Here is a 24,836-nt window from a genome sequence, read left to right as displayed (position 1 = left end):
GTCCTCATGAGGTATAAAACAATAAAGCAGCATGGACTAGCCTTACCCGTTTCTTGAATTTATATTTTGGTGCCCACTTGTGGTAATGCCTAAAACCATTTACATATAGGAGACGTTATTTTGGGACTCATTGGGGATGACTTCAAATCATAGTATATTTACAAATACCAGATCTCTCCCTGGTTCCCACCTGCTTTTCTGTGCTTGAAAACTTTGTAAAATTATGTTGTTGCTACGTATAGTTCTGGAGTCTGATGCCCATAAATGCTATATGTTTTGCACTAAAAAGGGTTATATCATCACTGAATATTAAGACTAGTAATTTGCCCCAAATACCTAAATGCTGGGAGCAGTGTAGTAACCGCTTTTTCTCTATTGAAAGAAATGTCAAATCTGATGGATGATTCTATAGTTTAAAAAAAGTCTTGGAATTCAAGTAAAAAAATAATAATAATGTAACCAGGCAGAAGATAACGGCGTGCTTTATTGATATACACAGTAAAGCCATAATATATTATAATACAGTAGTAAGGCATATATTTGGTGGATTTTGATGTGAAGGAAAATGTATAACAATCTATGAAAAATGAGTACATGATAGACAAAGTTAGAAATTAATACAATAGCTGAGATTTTAAAACCTCCAGCAACATGCTGCTGCCATAATGTGAAAGTGCTCAGTTTTGTTTGATTTATTCTCAACACTCTAAATTCTGGTTATACAAGAAAAAAATGCTTGGGACATATCAAGTACTTGGATTAAATATTTTTCCCTCCAAAACACACTAACAACAAAGCGTCTGTGTTACCCAGGCTGAACCCTCTGCAAGTTGAACACGTTAAGTTTTAATCCATCTGCTCTAATTTGGCAAAAGTAGGGAGGAAAGTAGGTATAAACCTGCTTGTGTGGTACCTTGAAGTCTTAAGTTTATTCAAATCTTATGTAAATGGTCAGTGGAAGGAGTACCGCTAGAAACTAAAGTGAGGTAGAACTTGCTTCATTACAATGAGGCTGCATCCAGTGTAGAGATGCTGCTTCTCCTGGCACTCATGCTGTGATCAGTCGCTCCTCTGTAAAAAATAACTTCCAAAACTGGCCAAAAAAGTTACTCCAAGTAGTCTTTTTATACAATTTCCCCCCAAACTCAAGATAACATTTAAAAAGTGGTTTTAGAAAATAGTAGTCTCCTGTACTCTTTAAACAGTGCGATATGTGAAAGGTACATACATCACTTTTTGTAAATTGTCCAAAAAAAAAATCCTAACTGCTGATGCTTAAGAGCAGAGGATTCTGGGAAAGCTGCAAACTTAGTTAAAAGAATGGCCAGTGACACGGACGGATCATTCAAAATTCAAACGCAGTTGTAACACTGTTAATGTACTCGAAGCTGTAAGGTTACAGAGTTGACACATTGCCTATAAGTCATGACATTATGATTTTTTTTTTTTTATAAATAAAACTATTATATAAAGCACCCTCAAGTTTACAATCTTTCTTATTACAAATGTTTATTTTTTTTTACAATCAGAAATGCGCTCAATACATAGAAACAGTAAGTTCACACTATTTTCACACAGTTTTGAATTTTTTGTACAATTGCATAGAACTGTAAAAACCTTTGTTAATAAAACCAATTTTTTTTAGATTTAAGAAACTACGTAAAACTACAAGTTTGTAACCATGATCCTTCACAAAAATATATATGTATAGTATTTTTTTTTTCTTTGTAAACGTTTCCAGTCTGGTCATCTGACTATAAAAGCATGCTGGGGGGGGGTGCTCTACGCTCCTCCTGGCCCTGCTCAGCCGTCATCACGCTCACCAAGGACTCCATGGCCCGGCTCAGGTCGTCGGCCATGTGGAAGAGGCTGCCGACGGCATGGCCTGCGGAGGAGGTGCAGCTTCTGTCATACGTCTACACTGGAACCTGAGCGGCATGCTGGGACGCGGCCAGCCTCGCACGCACGCACGCCGTTCCAGCAGAAGTGTGTCAGTGAACCTTAGAGGGGTTCTCTGCTGACACCCACCCCAGCCCCTGAATCCCCTTCTGAGCCCCGGGGGAGAAGCGGACGGGAAGGGACATGCGGCCATTCCCGGCGATGCAGCGGCGCAGGGTTTGTTGCAGGTGGCAGCAGGAGGCGAGCCCATGTGGGAGAGGCAAGAGGAGGAGAGGCAGAGCAACAGCATGGGGCGGAAGAGAGTAACCCCACTAACCTCTCACTGGTTTCCCCGTCGCCCACCTTCCTCAGAGAAACACAGGAGAGGCATGGAAAGGACCAGGTGGGAAAAGAACAAGAGTAAATCAATCTTCCCAGAGGGAAAAGGAAAACAAGGGGAAAAACTGGAGTTTATGCAGGTTTGTTTCTGAGGGAGTGGCAGTGTGAGGTGCATGTCCTGATTGTTCTGTAGCAGCATTCATATGGCGTGTGTTTGCGTGGTGGCCATTCTACTGCGTCCTACCCTGGGTGTGGGGAAATGAGTTGTTCAGCTGCTCCATCACTTCTTCCAATCCTGTGCTTGTGTCTTGGGACGGGCTGGACAACTCGTCGTCGCCTGAATGGCACGTAAAGCAAAATCAAACGCCCTGCCCTACTTGCCTGAGTTGAATTCATGTTTATTGGTCACTGTAATTTTACACTGCATTCTTGCCCTGCAGTAATGCTGTATAACAAACCTGCTGAAATAATATCAGCAGTGATGTCCTTCACCTGAAAGTAAATGGGTAAAATCTGTATCAAACAGGGCATCACTTCCTTGTCACTGAGGAAATCTGACGTTCTGATGTGTAATAGGCGTTCTGGTGTTCTCTACGGGGAAATGTTGGTGTTTTAATTTGCAGTGAACTCAGTGCTGCACCCAACCTGTAAAGCATTACGGTTCCTGCGGCTGTAAATAGTCTGTACCTAGTGCCGTTTCGCGATTACAGCAGCATCTCACGCTGATCCTATCACTGCACTTTGGCGTTACACCCAGTGATGCTGCTCCACCAGTGGCGTGTACTGGGTGATGCATGCTCTGTCACTTACCCATTGTCTCCGTGGTCTGACTGGCCACCACGCGCAGGTGGGGGAGGCTGCTGTCTGATCGCTGGGAGGAGGTAGAGGGGGACGAGAGCGCCGTCGTGCCGTTCAGCTTGGTGTCCACCTGGGGCTGTAATTAGAGAGCATTGTCTGTTTGGGGGGGGGGGGGCTCGTCTCGTCCGCCAACCTCTGGCATGAGTAAACAACACCCTTGTGACCTTAGATTAAAATATCAGCCATATGCAGTTTCAAAGCTACAGTACTTCTCCACTGTGCAATGGTATCTATAATTAAAATAAATGTATGTTTGCGCTGTGTTGAGTCGAGAACAATCTTAGTACCAAGTTTCTTGCCTATATGATGTCAGGCAGGGACGGTACAGAGACGGGTGCCTGACTCCCGTGAGCTCGCAGTGCCCCAGGCGGCCTCACCTGCTCCAGCAGCTGGCGGAGGCGCTGCAGCTGTGACTCCAGCTGCTTGTTGTGGTCCTCCAGGATCTGCATGCGTGCCTCCAGCCGGCCCTTGTGCTGCCTCAGGAGCTTGGCCTCGGCGATGAGCTCGGCATCCCGGGGGCTCTGCGGCGACACGGGCAGCATCTCGGGGGGCGAGGGCAGCGGCGACAGGCCCTTGCGGTCGTGGGCCTGCTTCAGCCGGTCGTACTCGGCCTGCAGGTTCCTGAGGAGGATGGTCACAGTGAGGCGTTAGCACACACTGCCGCTAACAAGCTATGCTCATGATTATAACAGGAAATGGTATCAAATTAGAAAATACTCAGAAGAAATTTCTTCTAAGCAAGCTTATTTTCACTTGTGTATTGTATTTAATGGTTTTTTTTATTATTTTTAAATTTCACTCATTACATCATTTTGCTTGTGTTAAGTGCTGGCCTGTAGGTTTCTATCTATCTTTTCCCTTTGTTAAAAATTTCTGTATATACAGAATGTGCATTCAGCTAAAATGCTTGTGTCAGTAATCTGCTATTGTTGCCAAGTCAGCTTACTGGCTTAGTTAGGGACCACTGAGGAAGGGCTAATTCAGTTCATTAATAACAGTTAACCGTGTGGTTAGGTAAGTCACTTTCGCTAAGATGATTTTGTTATTCATTAGATGTTTCACTACAAAGCAATGTAAAACTCAGAAAACAGGGTCAGCCCGTCCCTGGAGTAACTGCAGGAAAGGGCCTTGCTGAGGAGCCCAATGGCGAAATCGCTGCCATCCACACGATTGGTACTGACAACATTCTGGTCCCATACGGTGTCTTGTTCCATAGAGCCACAAATCACCCTGTGCTGTCCCAAGATAAAAAATCTGAAATGACACTCTGTATAAGCTACAAGGCTGGAGTGAAACCCAGTAACTGTGTGGTTGGACTTTTTATGAAGCCTAAATGCAAATTTACATACAATATTATGCATGTAAATTAATGTAACAATTTCAGGGGTGTTTGTGAAAATAACCTGTCAGCAGCCACAGTTCATACTAGGCAAGCTGCTTGAAGCTAAGCAGGTTTGGGCCTGGCCAGTACTTGGATGGGAGACCAACTAGGAAAGCTGGGCTGCTGGAAGAGGAGGTGGTGTGGTCAGTGTGCCTCAGTGCAGTGACACTGCTGTAAAAATGGTGCTGTCCTTCAGATGAGATGTAAAATTGAGGTTATAAAACATCTCTAGGCATCTGTGGAAGGAGTAGGGGTGGTACCTCCTGATCATCCCCTCTATCTAATTAGTGAATTCTCTCCTGCCTTTTGATGCAGCTCCCCATTGGTTCTGTAAAGTACTATATAAATGACTTTCATTCATTCAAAAAGACATTCCACTGAGGGAAAAACATCAACACAACCACACAGCTTATCATGCCTAAGGACTTACTGTATGATTTTAAAAATTTTATGCACAGTTTATATCATAGCAGCAGCTCAGAGTTGGTGGAAGGTTCTGAGAAGGACGGCGGTGTGTACCTGTTCTCCTCCTCGAGGTCGCTGAGTACTCTCTCTAGCTCGCCTCGCTCCTCCGTCTCCAGGGAGATGAGGATCTGGGCGGGGCTCCGCGGCTGGCTCAGCGGAGACTCCTGGTTCAGGCTCTGGCAGTAATGCTGGATCAGCAGGTGCTCGTCGTCACTGCAACGCATCATGAGCAGCGTCAGACTGACAGCTTAGCAAGGTACCAGCTGGGAACAGGGCCCCCCCCCAGCCGCAGAACCCGGTCATGGCAGCACAGGTGAGGGGGAGGGAGAGAGAGAGACACCATCCTCCACCACACTCACTCTAACAGCCTCACCTAGCAAGCCAAACCCAGGTAGAACAGGACATTAACAGGAGTAGTGCTTACATGCTCTCATTGGGTGATATTCCATCACTGATGCAGGTGCCATTGCGCGTTTCCATTTCTGCTAGCCTGTAAATGGTGAAGAGGGACCACAAACACACTGAAGGGGAAAAAACAAGCTATCCAAGAGTCAACTTCTCATTATAAAAGGGGTCAGTCAAAATAAAAAAAGAATAAACAACAAGTCTTCAATAGACCTTATTCACCACTAGGGGGCACCAAATGAGTGATAGTATCCCATTGGTAAACCTATTAACATTCCTCTGATAATGCTGTCCTGTGCAGTGTATTTTTTAACCTTATTGTAAAAACACAGTGTTACTGTGTTCTTGCTGTATTATCCTTAGTTACTGTATCACTTTACGTGATGGATTACGATGGAATGGTGTTTAAAGTGGATAGTGCATGTCTTACCTGCTGGCATAATGTTCGATGCGGGAGTGGGTGTCGTCATGGGACAGTTGGGGAGAAGAAGTGGGCCTGCAGGCAGAAAGGGGGTAAAATGGGGATGTGGTGAGAGGTTCATTTTCACCTCACACACTCACTTCTTACTGGTATCCATGGTAACCCTTCCATGTAGAGTTTCATAAAGGTATTAAGACTTAAACACGGCCCGATTGTACTGATGTCCAACTCAAACCCTATAGTCAGATCTCCTTCCAGCAATTGGTTGCTGCTAGAAAAGAGAAGACAGAAGATTTTCCAAGTCTACCACTGGGAGGCAGTATTACCTGAAGGTCTCCAGAATTTTATATATCACACAGGACAATCCTCATCAAAGGTGACCTTTAAAACCCTGAAAAGGAACAGCACACCTACAGGCTGTATGGACACTCATCTCCAAACCCGGGAAGCAGAGGCAAAAAGGGGTAGAACATAAAAATAAGGATGGAGGTGGAGGATTGTGAAGCAGGTGAGTTGGACTGAGCAGGGCTAACACGTGAAGGTCTGAGGCTAAAGTCTGCATGGACCGATGCACGTGTGAGGTTCTGCATGTGCACGCGTGTGTGCGGGACAGGCAGTGCCCGGGCCAGCTGTTCGGAGTACTCACGCATAATCTACAGGCCAGAAGTTGATCAGTGTAACAGGACTGCAAGACAAAAAACGTGAGATGAAGACAGAGGCAGCAGGGAGCAAGTGAGACACTCTTTCACAAGGAGCAAAAGGCATTAGCGCAATGGGCATCGAATGGACAGCAGGAGGGCAATGAAGAGCAACTGTCTGGCCACACCCCCCCCCCCTTCTGACCTGCACACAAACACACGCAGAGCCTTTCACCGATAACCCCAACGCACTGAATGATGTCTGTAAACGAGGATGAGTGCAGTCCTCCAAATGAACCAAGGAGAAGATGAGAGCAAAAGAAAGGCAGTTTATTGGGCCAGGAGGTGTCGTTAATGGCCACGGCCAGGTGACATGACTCACGTCTCTATGTTGTCCCCCTCCAAAACGGTCTGCACAGGGAGATAGCCCATCCGAGGGTGCTTGGCAAAGTAGCGCTTTGTCCTGAATTTGTTTTTCAGCACCTTGGCAAAGTCCCGCACATCCTCCCCCGAAGTCGTCTGAAATGCAAGATGCCAACAGTGAGGCCCTTGTTTGGGGGAGAGCTGGGAGAGAGCCCCCCCTCCCACCACCAGCCCCAATAGCTCCACACACACATACACACAAATACGACTTTTTATGCTTACACAGGGAGACTGGCCATTATACACTCACAGAAAGGTATCTTACAGTGACACTATTTTCTATGCTTACTCTACAGTATGGTTAAAGTACCCAGCGGTATACATGTGCATTTTCAGAGGCAGACAGGCCCACACATGAAGCGGCTCACGCTTACCGGGGTACAGTACTCCACCATCGGATACTGCATCTTGTGGCCCTTTGCAACACGTCCAGAGAAGAAACAGCTTTGGCAGATGTCATAGTTAAAGTGCTTTAAGCTCCTGTACCTGAGAGAGAGAGAGAGAGAGGTTGGGTGGACTGGGGTGGGTTGGGGTGGGGTGGCCCTGTGGGGGGTCTCCGTACCTGAAGCCGATGATTGGACACTCCTTGCAGATGTTGCACTTAGCCTGGTGCTTAGCGGTCTCAGCGGCCGCCACACGGTGCAGAACGGGCAGCCAGACCATGGACTGCGGCTCCAGGCGCATCCAGTCCAGGAAGACGGCAGCTTCCAGCTCCGGCTTGTTATTGGCCTTTTTGCAAAAGAACACAGGGCAGCCAATTAGAGAACTGGACCCCCCCGCCCCCCATTGTCCCCCTCCAGGGAAAGGTTTCCAGGGAAAAACACCTGACACGACATTCCGAACGATTAATGATTAAATACTGAGAGGGAAGGGAGCAGGAGCTTTAGGTGTGTGTGTGTGTGTGTGTGTGAGAGAGAGAGAGAGACGGGTAAATACGCTCGGTCAATGCAACACTCAGAGTGGTCGTTTGTCTCCGTGGAAACTGTCTGACCTTGGGGGTCAGTAACGGAATGCAATGCTTTACCCCTTAAATTCAGACACCAATCTCAAATCAAACACACACACAAACAACCCCCCTGGCACAATAGTGTGTCACTTAACCCCCTCCCCTTCTGTGCAAACAGAGGGCAGTTAAGGGGCCCTTGAAAGTTTTCTGGATGCACTTTGCCAGGAAAGCAGATTAATGGATTAATAAGAAATGCTCTTTTATACTTCAGACTTTGCCTCTCCGTCTCTCTCCCCCCAATTGGCATCGGGGACGGGATATGCGTGCGATCACGTACGAACTGGAAGCAGCTCCGAACGCTGGGCTCGATGTTGCTCCCCCCGAAGGACGCGACCTCGCCCAGCTGCCGGGGGATCTGGATGGAGTCATGGAGGAGGAGGCCCAGGTGCCGCTGGTCACAGAAGCCAGTGGCACTCGCTACCTGTCTGAAAAGGACTGCAGAGGACGCGGGGTCGGGGGTCAGCACACACACAGCCAATCACAACATACTTTTTTTTTGTGTTTATTTATACACATACTCACATCTGTATTTGTCCTCCAGATGGGCTTTACAGAGTGAAATTATTCCAGTCTTGAATGACAGAGCGCGAATCTTTCCTGTTCGGCCTCTGTGGAAACGATATGCTATTAAACACACAGAAGGTACAGAAAGCACAAGCTCAGGCAGAAATATACACACTCATGTGATAAAATTCACACATGCATAAAGGGGGACATTCATTCAACCCACAGAGACAGAAAGAAAACGGAATGTACTTAAGTCAGGTATGGGTGCGTCACTTGCTTTTAAACACAGGAGGAGACCCTCTGTCACACACAGGCAGATGTTAGGCTTTAGCTGAGAGAAACGTGGGGGACAAGCGTACGTGTCGTAGACGTTGAGCAGCCAGTTGAGACACATGTCCACGCAGAGCGGCACGTTGACCAGGTTGCTGTGCTGCTGCTCCAGCCGGTTGTAGATGCTGGTCAGGCAGTTGATGATCTGCATGATGTCCAGCAGCTGCTCGTTCTGCTTCAGGTTGTGCTGGTCGAAGGCTTCGCAGGCGGCCGACATGCCAAGGAGGTCCACTGTGCGGAAGAGAGTTTGTCACGCCGCTGTCGACGCAGAGAGCTGTGCTTCGCGGTGAGAGGGCGAGGGTTTGATGGGGGGAGGGGCGGAGTTACAGGGTGTGAAAGGGTTAGGGTGACATTACGGCGGAGGCAGGATACTCACGGCACAGGGCCTTCTGCAGCCTCCTCAGCTTCATTGCCGTCCTGTAGGCGGAGAAGCGCACGTTGTTCAGGTCAGCTGCAGGAGGAGAGGAGGAGGAGGTTACCATAGCAACAGCAGCCTGCTCTACCCAGGTACGCTCTGCAGTCTCTTGCAGACACGCAGATGCGTGTTTATGCACAAAGATACAAATATAAACAAACCCAAAGAAACACACACTTGCTCACTATCTCACTCCTACAGCCTGATGCGCATGCATGCACGCACACACACGCACGCACGCACACACACACGCACACACACACACGCACACACACAGCAGGAGATGGATGTGTCACTGGGGGGGCAGAGGATGGATGGGAATGTTTTTCTCACCCAAAGACTGATAAAGTTCAGCCATCTTGGGATGATCCCAGCAGGTAGTCTGTGCCTGGTGGCTAAGGAGAGACAAGAGGTCAATACACAGGAAACTCAAGGCAGCTCAAGCTAGTTGTGTCGCTTGGTACTTGTGGAGGCGTTGAGACTCTTAAAATTATTAATGAATATTTATTAAGTCTAAATTATTAGACACCTAATTTTAAGAGCCTGTTACACCTTAATCTGTTACTTCATTGTTGTACGCCTTGCTTAGTTTAACACGTTTTATAAGACACCAGGGAAGTTGCACTGCAGCCTAGAAAATGTATTTGTCACACCAAAAGGAACAAAATAAAATATTATCTTTAAGTTACTGTAACATACCTACAATGCACTGTGTAGCCTTAAAATTTGGTTACAGAACAGCAAAACCAGATTCACCTCTAGGAAAGCAATGCGAGCTGTTGGATTCCTTTGCTCTTTGGAGATTTGGTTTCAGGTTCTCCACCCACCCATTTCGTAGTGAAGAAGAGAACTTTACTTTAAGCGGCATGATTTCTGTACAGCAGGATGATAAAACTGTGGGCTGAACCTAATGCTGAATATCTGCTCAGAATGTTGTCCTTTGGGAACAGGCAAAGTCACCATCTCTTCTGCTCATTTTCTCATGCTTTAAAAAAATAAAAAGAAGGACTGTTCACCCGGTGACCTGCCATGTTCCCTCAGTATGGCTAAGCCTAGCTTGGTCTAGTCATGGCTGAAGGAAGTCTGTCCTCAGGGAGCCGAGATACTGGTACAGATCTTCATGGTGGGCCAAACAGGATGCACATTAATGACTCATCTTATTTCCCTTTGCCTTTTCCACAATCTTCTCCCCATGCTGGTCATACACAGCTCTGTAGCAGACCGGCCCGTCCCGTGCAAACGGCAGGTGGAGCACAGGGTTACCCAGCCAGCCAGCTGGCAACGAGTCCCTCCCTCAATGGCCAAAAGCCAAATCGGATCAACAATCGGATTCGAGTCTTAGCTCGAGAAGTCAGATGCAGTGGTGGACTGAACCGCTTGGGAGGTCCAGTGAATCACTCTCTGAAGCTGCATAATGAGATTTCGGGCAGTCAGAGCCCACTGCAGTAGGAGAAAGTCACAGATCATTGTATGGATCTTACATCTCTGTCACAAAAATACTGCAAGATTTTTGGAAGGTGCTAAAACCGCAATATTATAGTACTGACTCACTTAAAGTGTGGCATGATGCATATGCTAACAGAGAACCATCACCTTACACCCCACCTGCAGAAAAAGATCATGTTGCTATTTCCGTAGTATCTGAAAATGATCTAAATCGGTTCTTGGCTTCCTCACTCATCATTTTATGAGAGCAGCCTAATGAAAACAAATGATATTGGGATCCCCTGCATTTTTTTTTTTATAATAATCGTACCAGAACCATTTTCTCAATTTGGTCAAGCACATAACTGGTAACAAACTTAGCGGCCTATGCAGTCACTACGTTGGCATTAGGGTGAGATCCCATAAAACCGGCTCTGACTGCAAAATGGCAACAGGGACATCTCTCAGCGCCGATGCACGTTGGACAGTGGTGAAGAGGAGCCTGTTTGCTCACTTCTCCCAAGCCTTCATGCATATGGAGGAGACCTTAATACATATGTAATCGTGCCCATTTTGGTTGCAAGACTGTAAAACGTGGGAGGGATCATGAAAATACTGCCCTGATAAGATATAAAAACGGTGGTGACAACCGTATATGATGAGATTCTGGGATTATGCTAAAGCATATGAAATCCAGGTCGTAACGACCTCGGATAAAATGTGGAGTGTGGAATATGGGGGGATTATTGGAAAATGACTGGGATTAGCTAAAAGGTACATTTAATTTGAACAAACTCAAATCACTGATTTTTATGAGTAAACAACATAATTTAAATAAGCGATATTTAAAGAAAAAATAATGCTCTTTTCTCAAAAATAGTGCTTGTCATTGTTTTTATGTGTGTGTGCGTACACACACACACACACACACACACACACACACACACATACACACACACGCCCAGCATATAGAGCATTAAATACAACCTAATCATAGTTCACCTTGTAGGCATTTCAATTAGTCTACCTTGCAAAATTTGCATTATACATTTACAAATTTGCCACAAAAGGACAAAGATTGTGCGTGCCCCCCCCCCCCACCACAAAATGCATGAACTGCACTATTCATGCCCATGCTGTAAAAGCGTGCCGTACTTGAGCAAAAGTAAAACGTCAACCTGAACACAGCGCTCTAACTGGAGGCCCTTGACACTGAAGCTGAACACAGTGGAATACCAAGCACAGTCAACCTGAGCACTGCAGTAACCCAGGACGCCAAAGACACAGAGGCACAGGCCAGAGCCGACCCATATGAAGAGAGACTGAGAGCTATGAGCCAGAACAGCACTAAACCCGCATGCTGTAAAGCGAGTGTATAACACGGTGCCATAAAGCAGGAGCACAACACCCCCCCCCCCCCCCCATAAACCTTGGGAGCCATGAAGGAAGAGCCGTGCAGAACCAGGCACAAAGGGCATGTGCCTGCGGGACCCATAAGGCCCCGGGGCACCAGCTGCTGCATGATTAAACGTGTCTGGGCGGCGGAGGGCGGCCCAGCTCCACACCCCGTACCTCTCTCACGTGGCCTCGCGATCCACGGCCATCCTGATGGGAAGCGGCATTTAAACAAGCTCGCACCTTTATGGCCCGAGATCCTGCCGGTGTTCTCCTTCAAGGCTCACCCAGCATGCGGCCGGCCAGAATACGAGAGCGGCACCGCGTTGCCCTGAGCTCAGGGAAACTGGGTTACCGCTTTTCCCATATTTCCCAGATAAGAGCCTTTGTCGTTATTTATTCATACTCTATCAAATTAAACACAATGACCACTGTATGCATCATTAGACATGATCATTAGCTCAGCTGAGTATTTACCAGGTACATGCGTAACCGTGCCTCTCTTATAACCAGGCAGCACGATACTGTAGAATTCCAGTACAGTTATTTTAGTAAGTGACACCAGGTGATATGTAAATGGTGTAATTTTTTTAGACACCCTAAAACCTATGAAAAGCGCATCGACACTCGGGATACCTGCAGCTCTGCAAGACACAGCTGAGATTCCATGCACGGTGCTGCGCAGCGAGCAAGCCTAGGCAGGGAGAAGCGGCACAGAGACAGCAGCGTGACTAACCCACAGGCTGATTAAAACACACGCTGCTACAGCCCGCAGATGTGCGGCTGTTTTGTCTGCCCACACTGCCTCAAGATATAACAAGATATGCCGGATGCAGGGGAAAACTGCCTGTGGATATATGCTGAAATGTAGGGGCAGTGAATTAGTAATTCGGATACTGCTGGAGGTTTGTGTAACCTACAGAAACCTCCATATGCAAGGAAAGCAGGCAGCTTGATTACAGCACTAAGAGGAATAAAAACTTACAAGAAAACTAACTGAGCAAGGCAAGGCTACCTGTGCAAAATTTTCCTTCACCTTTTATAGGGAGGCAGTTCCCATGACAATCATGTAATGTTGTATGCAACAAGAGATTAGCATGAACTGCATTGTTATTTTTCGTTATATTGAAAATACAGGCAAGAGACTGTAAAACAGTGTTTAGATAGTCACTTTGTAAATTATTTTTGCAAGACCCTGATTGACTAAGCTGCTCAACAAAAGCAACAATAACATGAAGCAACTAATTACCCTAAAGCACCCAAGTCAAAATCATCCATACAAATACAAATTTAATCTGAACTGACAATTTGTCTCGCAAAAGCAAATGGCTGATTTTACAAAGTCTGTTCATCTAGCAGAATAGACATCCTTGTTGAAATGGACGGCTGTCGTGCTGTCAACTCATTTTTTTGACAAGAATAAGATCCAAATTTAAACATGAAAGTAATGCTTTAGTGCAGTTCGATCACCATCCCTTCTGACTGGACACACCTAAGTCACACTCATAGTAGTCTGAACCACATATCCTGCTAACAACTTTTAACAGTCTGTGTTGCTTGCAGGTCTATCAGCAAGAAATCTACACAGCCCAATTCAGCTGAACTACGATGGCATCTCTAGCCTCTGCTCAGATAAGCCTTCACAGGAATAAACCTCAGTCAATAGATGGCAAGAACATGTAGGAACATCTGTGGGGGCACAAAGGAATTAGAGCTCTAAAGGGCTGTTTCACGGCTTTCACGCAGAAATGCAGACTTCCGCACCTACCTGATAAAATCTAGAATCAAACAGGTTGAGAACAGAAACGCAAAAAGAGGAACAAATAATAATAAAAAAACCACGAGGACTGAGCAGTCATATGTACACACTGAGGACAATGTAAATATTAAGTATATTTATATACTACACTGCAAAAATATTATGCATTTATTACTGCCTTTATAAGCCACAGGCAATAGTAATGTGGAGTTTACACATGAAAAAAACACTAATTGTACAATAACATAAATCAGGTTGATTGACATGTGAATAAACTAGCTAGCTATTGCATTATTTGCATAACATGAGTACTGTTGGTTCACTTAGAAGTAGAACGATTCTTTAGACACCCAACAAAACTAAGAGCCAGGTGAACCTTTATTTTATGTGTATTTTTCTCAGTGCTGCAGCTTAAATTCGAAGGGCTATGGGTTTAAAGCAGGGCATCTGCACCTCCCTGCAAAATGTCCCACACTCCGAAGATTCAAAATTTTAATGCTCACATTAACTAGCTTATCTGCTGAAAACTTTTTCCAGGCCTGTTTAATTCCAAGCCCTGCGTGAACCATGCTTTACTCCTAAGTATGCAGAGGCCCTCAGAAATAATACGCTAGCAGGAGCAGCCATTTTTCGGAGTCACGGTCCCGAGGTAGTACAGTAGCATAGTTGCAGGTAGCTGAAGGAACAACACAGTTTAACACCGTGACCTTCCCCATCATTAGGGTCCTGGGAGCCTTTTATCTCAGTGTGAAAATGGGGTTTGGCTCCGTGCCAATTTCCCCAGAATCACCTTGCTGATCTGGGGTGAATGTCCAGTGTTTACATGTTTTCAAGTCAGCATTAGCCAAATATGTAATAAGGGAGAGTAGACGTAAGATCCGATTTCTCTTTTTTATTTATTTTGTTGGGGGGGGGGGGCAAATATTAAAAAATATAAAGACATGATTATATTAGCACTTCTGATCTGGTACCAGTATCAGTTAACAGCTTCTCTGATACTGAGGTTGGTGATTCCACAAAGATTTATTCGCCCATTCCAAAGCAAAGGTTTTTCTTCAAAGGCGGGTGACATCTGAAGGTGAATTTAACTGACAAACCTCAGATGTCGAAGTCGTCAAAGACACCTTTTTTCCAAGCAAACTTTATCCGGTTTCAGAGAGGTGGCGTTCAGAATTCTAATATTCAATTGACATTGCTAAAGACACCAAAGGTAAACTCATACATATTTCATCATCCATGTGCAACCCCTGGCAGAAACTACATTGATTAGACGCCTAGCTTTTAAAGACGTATAAGCGCGTGATCCCACACACGTGCAGAATGCAGATAAAACAAATAATAAAACCAGTGTTTGGTCAAAAACCAGAGACTACAGAATAAAAAACAGACATGGTAAAAAAAATAATATCAGCTGAATCTAACAAGTGAATCTGCATATAACAGCAATTACTTCATACCACGCGGTTTAAGGACAATCGGATTTTCCAATTTCCAATTTTACGGTTATGACTATGACACGATGGATTCAATGTAACGCTGCACAAAAAAAACAGATTGCAAATTAGGAGCAAGGCTGGCACTCTTGCACTTTCTCCACTAGAATAAGTGGCATTCCTGTTAAAGACAGGGCGAAATTTAACCGCAAATATTCAACCTGTTTAAGTGTTGCAGGGTTATTTACAATGGCAGGTGAAGCTATTAAACAATCTCTTTGAGGTAGCTCATCACAATGAATTTAACCCTAGCAACCCCCCCTCCCTCCCTCCCAAAAAAACTCGTTTTTGATGACCAGATACTTGTGGACACGATAACACTTCCCGACGCGTGTCCTCATCGGTCCAGCGGCTGCTATATGGAGGTTAAATAAGACACTCGTAGGGAGTATTTTGGTTTGCATGCTTCGGGGAGTTTTACACACACACAAAAATTTGAGCATAATGGACATCAAGACCGTTCCCATCCGCATTCCTTCGTTATCCGCCGTCATGTTAGCAGCAATATTTGCACAAGACGGAAAATATTTAATGTGCGAGTTGCAGACATATCAACGTTCTGCACAGCGTAGACGTGACGGCATCTATCATTCATCGCTGACCAAATCTCAAATACACCTAACGTTATCGCAATGCCATTCGGACTTAATGATTAAACTCAGGGAATCGTGGTGGTTAGAGAAACAGCGTATTAATGTCTGGGAAAGGTCCACATACTATGGTATCAGATTTAGATGACTACACGCCTAACCTAATCCTGTGGAAAACCCAAAAGGACGAACATGGCACGAAATCGCGACGAAAACACGTCAGGCAAAGTGTTACACTGCGATTTTCGGGTTCCGAGAGAAATGCTTAATATGTCAACGAATGAAAACCACCGGGAATGTGAAACGAAGACTCTGGGTTGCAGGAATACTGCTCGTCGACATGCGATTCGGCGAATGCTTTTCGTTAAACCGTGAGATAGCAAATATAACGGTATGCAGTCTTTCTCATGTGAAACAGGGGTTTGGAGCTCGGACACCTGCTGTGGTTCGCAAACACCGGCACATCTGCTGCCACTGGTTCGGCTGCTTGTGACTCCTCCATAAGCCTCACTGCGTCTACCCACCCCCACTCCCCCGGATCACCAGCATGCCGTCATCTCGCAATATTACTCCATCAATGCATTAAAGTCCAGCGTCAACTTACTTTCTGATCTGCTCCCTCATTGTGGTATCCGTGCAAGAATCCAAGCGTGCTGTATTTGGTTTTTCCCCGCAAACGATACGGATCCGGGAGTGCAAACAGCGCCGTCGCTAACCGCGTACTAAGGAGGAAAAGTACGGAGCGAGCGAGCCGTGTCCTAACAAGCAGGACGCGGCGTCTTGCCAGACGAGGCGGGGCTAGAGAGCGGCTCCCTTCCCCCAGCCTATTCAACTAAAGGGCTTCAGTTTTGCAGGAAAAAAGAGAATATTCAGGGGGTTCTATTCGGAGGAAGAGGGCTGCACCGGGAGTTAAGGTGGATCGCCCAAGACTCGACAGTTTTTTTAAACGATTTTCAGATATTAACTCTTTTATTTCCCCAGCCCTTGTGATGCATTTCGTTCTTTGACACTATCTGAATACTGTGGTTCAAAATCTACACAATCTACGGTGTGTGAATATCAGGCCCCTCTGCATTTGGCCGTATTATGCCTCCGTGCCTGTCGGGCAAATGATATATAAAATAAAAGTAGGAAATAATGCAGATTTTAAATGTATCTCGCAGCAAATACTAACGTTTAGCTATTAATTTTCATGTTGTTACTGCTATATTTAAAACGTCTTTCATTATTCATTTTCTTATTCGTAGTTATTCAAATTATTATACATGCATGTATATCAAAATTTCCCTTGGGCCCAATTGTAACCAAGAGTGGTTTGTGGGAATACTTTTTTTAGGCACCCGATGCTAAATGATACAAGTAATAATGGGCTATAGCATGCCGGCGGTTTGCTGGTTAACGATGTGGTTGAGTAACAGACTAACTCCGTGCAATACATCTCGACGCCACTAGTCCTTCGATCACGCGCGGTCGGCTGCTGCAGTTTGCGGGTAAAACAGCTTAACTCGTTTAGCGGGTGCTGTACGCTCTGTGGTTTTAAATGATCCTCACACGGTATCCATTAATCGTTACCCAAAATACCAATGATAAAGAATGCATCCGACAATATTCAAGGCCCGTTTAAGAAGGGAAAATGCAGTGTGTTATAAAAAGACTGTTAGGTCTCAACTAAAGTAGCTGTGTGAAGCTATATCTCACCCGAAGTAACATATCTGCACTTGTGCGGTGTTTTTTTTTTTTTAGTTCGAGAAGTGTTAAAGGAACTACAGGTTAGATGGTGGCGTTGTCAGTGGCTGTAAGGGTCGGTCAGTCGTCAGTTCACAGACTAAGTCAGTGTTTGTCAGTGACTTTCCATCCTGTTCTCTATCACTCACTCAGGGAGGGTCTGCGTTGTCGTCTCCGGTCCTGTTTTCACCTTCTCCTTTCTGCACATAAAAAGGGAGATCTGTCACTCAACACATGCTCCAAACTTCCCTTCTGCATGCTGAGAAGGATATATACCTCAACACACACATGCATACACACACACAAATGCCTCCTTGCTGTACACAGTAAGGTCTCGCACCTTCAATCACTCACTCACTCACTGTTCCCCCTAAACAAGAGTGCAAAGCACACACATATTCTAATGATCTCAGAGCATTTTAAAGGTAATCACCTCTGCCGGCCGCACTCTCTGGTCAAACATGCATTGGAAATCACCAAGACAAAGCCACGTTTAAAAGTCAATGAAAAAACAGCCAGTTCGACAACACAGCAGACTTTTAAGGAGTACTTCAGGACAGCACTTAGACATGAGAATCCTCAGAAGTGTTAAAGAGCTTCCCCCAGGACTATTAAACAGCCAGCAGGAGAGCTCCTTATAAGACAAGCAAAATCCCAAAAGGTTTCCCACAAGGCTACAGCATTTTGAGTAGAACCTAACAGTGCTAACAGGAAAATATACAGAAATACTACATAAATCCAGGGGAGGATGCATAATCTCCAGGAAGAGTACAGAACACCCGAGTTAACCATGAAATAACTGGTAGGACTAGTAAAATCCCAAGAGGACTATATAAGAATTTCTAGTAGAGCTCGTTCCTTGAATGTCCCATAAAAAAATTACAGTAGATTTATTGCCATCATTAGTGCTCACCAAAACATCCTTTATGTCCTATTTCTGCATTTAATTACATGGACACTGTAAATTCCATACATAAGCTAGAATTCAACAACTAAGAATGAATCATGTTTCATTCTTCAATAGGTGGTAAACGCTGGTAATGTCACTATTTGAATACATAATAATAACATACTGGACTTTAGAACATAGCAAAAATCCCAGTTAATCATTTCCACAGAAAAAGTGTAACAGGAATGAAAATACAATAGGAAATCAACATTTAACAGAAAGTAGTTATGCCTCTGTTTATATAGGATAGTGAAGTTCCGTTTAGTAAAGTGATGTTAGTCACCACACTTGCAAGCTGCATGTCATTGTACTATAAGAGTGTATGTTAGTTTGCAGATCTTTTTAATTTGACAGTACTATGCACAGTTGTCAAAGATTCGGTCAGCTTAAGGAGGTTTTCTTATTGGTCAGTGAAAAGCAATGTTGTACTCAATGCCAGGACAGTTAGCAGTTTATATGCAGTAATTCAATAAGAATGCTTCATTTGTATACACACACATCCTTATGAATCATTGATGAAAGATTTATAAACGTATATACATGCAAAACAATCTTTCATCATGAATTGTACTCCAGGGAGAAAACGTAACAAAGTGGAACTTTTATTTTAATACTTCACAGTCAAATTTTATATTAGCTGTGATATTTGTTTGACAAATAGTATAACACTTTGTGCATGGTGCCAGTGAACCAAAATTGGCGTGTTTCTTTGTATACGATTAATTCTGTTCATCCAACAATAAACTAGAAAGATATACGTAAACATGAAAGTCTCTTTTCAGCACGATGCCACAATGTAGATGTGGGTTTTCCTTTAGATAACCTTGTTACACCACAGAAGCTGTTAGTCTGGTTTTAGCTTTAACTGGATTGAGTGTATAACAAATTACTACTCAGGAATTCATGGCAGAGTTACAGGTTCAGGATGAGGTAAAACAGTGAACAGTGAGGTATTCCATACTGGGGAACACTAACAGTTCAATGTACGTGGTGGAACAGAGCAGTCAAAGCGAGACAAAGTGTGGTAGTACAGCGACTCCTTTAGCCCAAATAATAGTTTCATTGTCATTAGCAGTGATAGCATAAATGCAGAAAATTAGTTAAAGTATTCTTCTGTTATTCATTTGCAGTATTAGTAGTAATACAGAAAGTTAAACTAGCTGTTTAATTTAGAAATAATTTTTCAATTAGATACTTCATATGGAAACAGAGTTAGCGTTAGAGACCCAGTTGAAGAGGGTGACATACTCACTTTATATAATACCAGGGTTACTTTGGGTAATGTACTCACTTTATATAGTAGGGCACGTTGTTGGGTGAGACCGAGCGTTCAAAAGGATGCTGAACAGAAGCTGTAAACAGGACAGAGGTGAGAATTTAGCAGCAACACTCAGGAAAAAAAGATACTGTTCTTTCCTTCATTTGCTGCTGCTGGCTGATATCTATGCCCCTTGCCACAGCACAAGCAGCATGTTCTCTGCGGCACCTGTGAGGGCTTCAGATCACGTACACCCTCTCCCAACACCGCAATCAAATACACCATCCTGCTCCTCTCGCCAGACATCACTTAGCTTTCCCGCAGTTTCAATGCATCATCCCGTTATCTGACAAGACATTACCAACTCAACAATTCTAATATGATGATAAGTTTAAAGAGGTTGAGAGCATGTAGGAGAAAGACTCACAGTGCAAGGTGTGCTGGGATTGGCCAAAGTCTCTGTGGGCTTCATTCAGTTGTCTGAGATGCTCCTCAATGGAGATCTGGCATGAGAAGGATAAACGGACATTGAGCTGGTAGGATCTGGTAGAGCCACAGAACGAAAGTTCCATCATAAGAACATAGAAACTGAATGTGGCGTCATGAAACCAAGGGGTTGATGGATATCTAGGTCCAAGACAGAGTACGCACAAGCCCCAAGTGGCCTTGTGGTACAGTAACACACCAACACAAGTCAACACATTTTGACAAAACAGGGAGAAAGACCTTCTGCAGAGAGCTGCCCCAGAGACCTATATAACATTGATGGGGATGCTAGAAGAAGATGTTTAAGTGATGAAGTGGTCACTCAAGTGTGGGTGACAGAGAGAGCTGTTGTATAAATAATAGAGTGATGATGTGTGAACGATGCAAGGGGAAGGTGTCTCTGAGGGATGACGTCTGAGGAATGAAGCGGATATTTGAGTAATGGAGGGTCTGGCAGGATGGCCCTTGAATAGAGGACTTGGTGCTACTAAATGTACACATTACCTTAGATACATCCACCTCCTTCATTTTCCCTGAGTTTCTGCAGGTTTCCATGGAAACCTGATTAGGGTTATGGAGACAAGAGAGCTCAATTGTACCTAGAGACTAGTGCAGTTTTCAGATATGTAATTACTGTTATTTACTATTCAATCAACTCACCAAAATATTGCTGTACTGGGATACCAATTTCTGTAGCAAACCTCTCTCTAGACGTGGAGGGTATTCCCAGTGTCCATACAATAGGCTGATATTTAACATACGAGATTTTTGTCCTTACGACAATCTAGACTATTTTAAAATATACATTTTAAAATTGGTTTAGACAGGGTTTTTACTTTTGTTTTTTTTTTTTTTACATAATTTTGAGGTGAATACAGGGTGTGTGTCTGATGATATTTGCAAACGCCATGTACGTGTTCCCAGTGAAAGTTCTCTAAGATATGAGTCTACCGCAAACATGTGTGTTAAACTTTATTCTCTGGGTTTCCTTTTCCAGTGTCTCAGCTCAGTTCAAAGCATTGAAGTAATTTGATTTAAGGTACAATAACCAAACACACACATGCGCGCACACACACACACACACACACAGATTAGGTATCTATATCTTTGTGGGGACTCTCCATTCATTTCTATGGGCATAACCCTAATCCCAACTATAATATCCCCTACCCAGCCCTAACCTTAACCATAAGTAACCAAACAAAATACAAGACATTTGGCACTTTCAGTTTTTTGATTCGTTCATGGATTTTTTAGAAAATTGAGTTTCTCATTGTGGCGACTAACAAACATGTCCTAAAATAACAGGTTTTTATCATATTGGCACAATGTGATACATACATGCCCATACACACACACACACACACACATACGTATTACCTGTCGTAGAGACTTCGCATGTACCTTTATTACAAATTTCCTAACTACCGCAATAAATCTTAAAAACATATGCAAGATAATTACAAATTGATTTGCCACTTATGCTGACACATTCTTATGAAAAGATTTTTCCTCAAGGTTATATCGTCACAAGGTCTCCTTCCCCAGAAAGTTAGGAGAACTCAACAAAATGCATACGCATACACGTTTGAGGTCCACATATACACTTTTCCAAACTGTTGTCTCAATTTTTACATCCTTGCAGAAATTAACAGAAATGCTAAATGATTGCACAATAAGTATCTTTTACTATACAGGAAAGCAGATGCAGATGGCAGACATCACGGAAATCACACCTTGGGGATTTAGGGGAGTACTGCGAGGGAAAGGATTCATCTAAATGCAAGAAAATACGAATGAATAAAACCCCTGTGATTCAAGAGCCTTTGTAGATTACATGTTACCCTAGGCTATAAGAAACAAACTTGATCATGTGTGTCCTTCAGTTTCCCCTTCGATAAAACACCTACACAATCACTATATTCTGCAGCACCATTACAGCTCTGGCTCTGTCAATCCTAAACTATTTACCTGCAATATAAATGCATCAAATTTTTTTACCATTTTGAAGGGCAGATCTTGTTTAGAACAAAGCCTGAAAATATTATGTTCAAACGTGCTGGCATATTAGGCCAAAAATATCCCAGCACCTCTCGCATGGCATTCTCGTTATCACATGGTATGACTACGGTTTGCGTTTTCGCAGCTCTTATAATTGTTTTCTTGTTTGTAAGCCTCATTTTTCCCCTTTAAGGGTGATATTTGTTTCTGACTGCATTAATTATTATTCACTACTTTACATGTTTGATTAATTTCTCACTTTTGCTTTGATTAATTAATGCAATATAGATCTGATCTGTTTTTATGTTTACAATCACATAAACTTGCAATGGCCCGCCTCCTCAGCGGAAGCTGGTCTATTTATGTAGCTTTAAAGGAAACAACGCACCAAAACAGTCCTTATGCTGCGTCCCTGAGGGTCTCTTAGTACACACATCCATCTTCTAAGCGCTTATCCCAGTCAGGGTCGAAGGGCCTAGTATTCCCAGTGCGGTTCAACCAACAACTGCTACCTTTAACCATGGTTTACATCAGTGGAGGAAAGTCCCTTTCAAATGACATTTCCTTTTTAATGAAGTCACCCGTCCTCCCGCTGTAATGGCCGCATGGTCTAGTGAAACGACACTACAAGCTTGAGCGTAATGCAGCCTTCCAAACTCCCTTCTCAATGGGCCGTTTGCTTAGAGCGATTTACAGTTCACGTCTACACTGGCTATTCTCAGGGCGTGTTACCAGCCCGTGGGATAGCAGAAGCATTCAAGTAATATGTATAACAGACTCCAACATACATTTTTACTGTACGTGTAATGTCACTGTCTTTCATTAAAAACAAAACAAAAAAACAAGCATTCATCACAATTGTAAAATGTTAGCATAGTTAGCATCTGGAAGTAATATAGCTATTGTGTTAATTTATAATGATTGGGTTAATTTAATAATAATTATAATAAGCGCTGTCCCAATATTAGTCTTGTTATATTATATAGTGCAGTTGATTTAAATGTTGCTTTTCCCATAAATCATATAGTGTTACACGCATATGTTCCCTCAATATGTTGCTGTCAGTGTTTTCCCGTCGATGCTGCCTTAATAATTCATGCTAGTTTGCATGTACAGGTCAATAGTACAGGTCAATTCTGGCGAATGCCCCACGGTCACAGTGAGGATGTCGTGGCTTCAGCATCAAATGTGCAGTCAGTCTGCATCCGGCAGCCGTGTCTGTTGTGTACCTGCAGTAGCCTCCATCGCGTGTTAAGGTCCTCCAGCCTGTTGATGTTGTACTCCGAAAGCTGGATGTTCATTGGGCAAAAGGTGGATGCAAAGCAGTTCACCTGAGTCAGGTCATCCTTTATGGGGGCGACCTCGGCTTGGAAAGCCTGCGGATAGACGGAGAGGTGAGATTTGATCCCTTTTCATTCTAAGCCTGTAGTAACTGCTGCCGCCATCATGGACAAAAAGCGGTGCTTAGGAGAGGCCATTTGCTGGAGGGCGACCGGTCATGGCTTTCATAAGCTTAACACTGAGCAACACGTGGACTATAAATAGCAAGCAGGAGAGTGACCACTTCCCATTTTTATGAGATACTGGAGAGCAGCTGCTACCCCGACCTATTTCATGAGTGTCCAATCATAAAGAAGGAAATATCCATTTAGAAAAGCAGTCAGGGTGACAGTTATGCATCTAAGCCCTGGGACTGCTCCTTTTCAGGGAGAGGCTGCCCGGGCTGCGGTCCATCATGTGACCCACATGCGCGTGAATGGGACGGGGCCCCTTCTAACCGTCACTCGGTCGATGTGCTCCTGCAGGGAGTCGATGAGCAGGTCTCCCACTGGTTCCCACGACTGCTTCACCATCTCTGCCTGCCTCAGCTTGAGGTCCAGCTTGTCCTCGGCCTCCTGCAGCTCCTGCAGGTGCTCCAGGGCCTGATCCAGTCGCCGCTGCCAGCTCACGCTGCGGCTGCGCAGACGCTCCCAGCCCGAACGCACGTCCTCCGCTTCTTTGCGCAGGACGCGGCTCATGTTCTGGGCCCGCTCCTCTGGGCTGACCTCTGCAGAAGCCACACGGCCCAACAGACTGGCTCAAAGACAGCATCACAAGTACCTGCCCACGTTTTAATAGCCTAACAATAAACACCCAGCAGGGTCTCAAACACCCAACACCTTAAACACTTATGAACACATCTAAAACAGAAAACAGTTAAACAGAATCTCAATTAGCATTTTGCTATTTACTTTGGCATTAAAGTGGGATCAATATCTCAATTAGGTGAACATTAGGCATCCAATAACTACTGCACACCTCAGGGAGAGCAACACGGATATTAAACACCACATGCATACGATTGCTGGGAGGTTAAAATACACCTCTGGGGGCGGTAAACACACAAACTTAAAGCGCAGCAGATCTTCAATCAGCCATAACTGTAAGACACTGAGTCTCTGAGACAAAATGTACCCGCATAGTGTGACAGTGACAGTGGTTTCTGGTACAGTACATATCCCCAAAGCAGCTCAGGAATAGGCCTCTCTGCAAATAGCCTTAGCCACACAGGCAAGTGCACAGTCCACCCATTTCACTCTCCTCCTCCAGACTACAAACCCGTCACCGCTGACTAATCCTGTGGCTCACTCCCCTCATCCAGCCTCCAAACTGGCAAACGGTCCGTTTGGGTTCTCTAATTCTGCTCAAT

General features: G+C 44.4%; 1 protein-coding gene across 9 annotated transcripts in view; it reads right to left on the bottom strand.

The window, feature by feature from the left end:
- Window positions 1-466: 466 nt before the first annotated feature.
- dmd (dystrophin) overlaps window positions 467-24,836 on the bottom strand; it is a 163,042-nt gene continuing 138,672 nt past the window's right edge. For 3 of the 9 annotated variants that reach the window (XM_072717984.1, XM_072717987.1, XM_023793731.2), the window contains 20 exons: window positions 23,926-24,194; window positions 23,377-23,523; window positions 20,088-20,163; window positions 19,694-19,754; window positions 9,400-9,461; window positions 9,028-9,102; window positions 8,681-8,882; window positions 8,337-8,422; window positions 8,092-8,249; window positions 7,371-7,537; window positions 7,183-7,294; window positions 6,768-6,904; window positions 6,394-6,432; window positions 5,757-5,822; window positions 5,346-5,411; window positions 4,976-5,134; window positions 3,453-3,696; window positions 3,028-3,151; window positions 2,462-2,554; window positions 467-1,885 (listed from right to left, as the gene is read on the bottom strand). In XM_072717984.1, the coding sequence (XP_072574085.1) occupies window positions 1,755-1,885; window positions 2,462-2,554; window positions 3,028-3,151; window positions 3,453-3,696; window positions 4,976-5,134; window positions 5,346-5,411; window positions 5,757-5,822; window positions 6,394-6,432; window positions 6,768-6,904; window positions 7,183-7,294; window positions 7,371-7,537; window positions 8,092-8,249; window positions 8,337-8,422; window positions 8,681-8,882; window positions 9,028-9,102; window positions 9,400-9,461; window positions 19,694-19,754; window positions 20,088-20,163; window positions 23,377-23,523; window positions 23,926-24,194 (2,474 nt within the window). In that variant the 3' untranslated portion in view covers window positions 467-1,754. Of the gene's footprint in view, window positions 1,886-2,028; window positions 2,242-2,461; window positions 2,555-3,027; window positions 3,152-3,452; window positions 3,697-4,975; window positions 5,135-5,345; window positions 5,412-5,756; window positions 5,823-6,393; window positions 6,433-6,763; window positions 6,905-7,182; window positions 7,295-7,370; window positions 7,538-8,091; window positions 8,250-8,336; window positions 8,423-8,680; window positions 8,883-9,027; window positions 9,103-9,399; window positions 9,462-16,332; window positions 17,547-17,602; window positions 17,654-19,693; window positions 19,755-20,087; window positions 20,164-23,376; window positions 23,524-23,925; window positions 24,195-24,836 lie in introns of those variants that run through there. The other 6 variants (XM_072717979.1, XM_072717981.1, XR_011993769.1 and 3 more) reach the window with 5 other exon arrangements.

This window comes from Paramormyrops kingsleyae, chromosome 1 (genome assembly GCF_048594095.1).
Source record: "Paramormyrops kingsleyae isolate MSU_618 chromosome 1, PKINGS_0.4, whole genome shotgun sequence".
NCBI classification, from domain to species: domain Eukaryota; kingdom Metazoa; phylum Chordata; class Actinopteri; order Osteoglossiformes; family Mormyridae; genus Paramormyrops; species Paramormyrops kingsleyae.
This window is presented reverse-complemented; position numbering and strand designations above follow the sequence as displayed.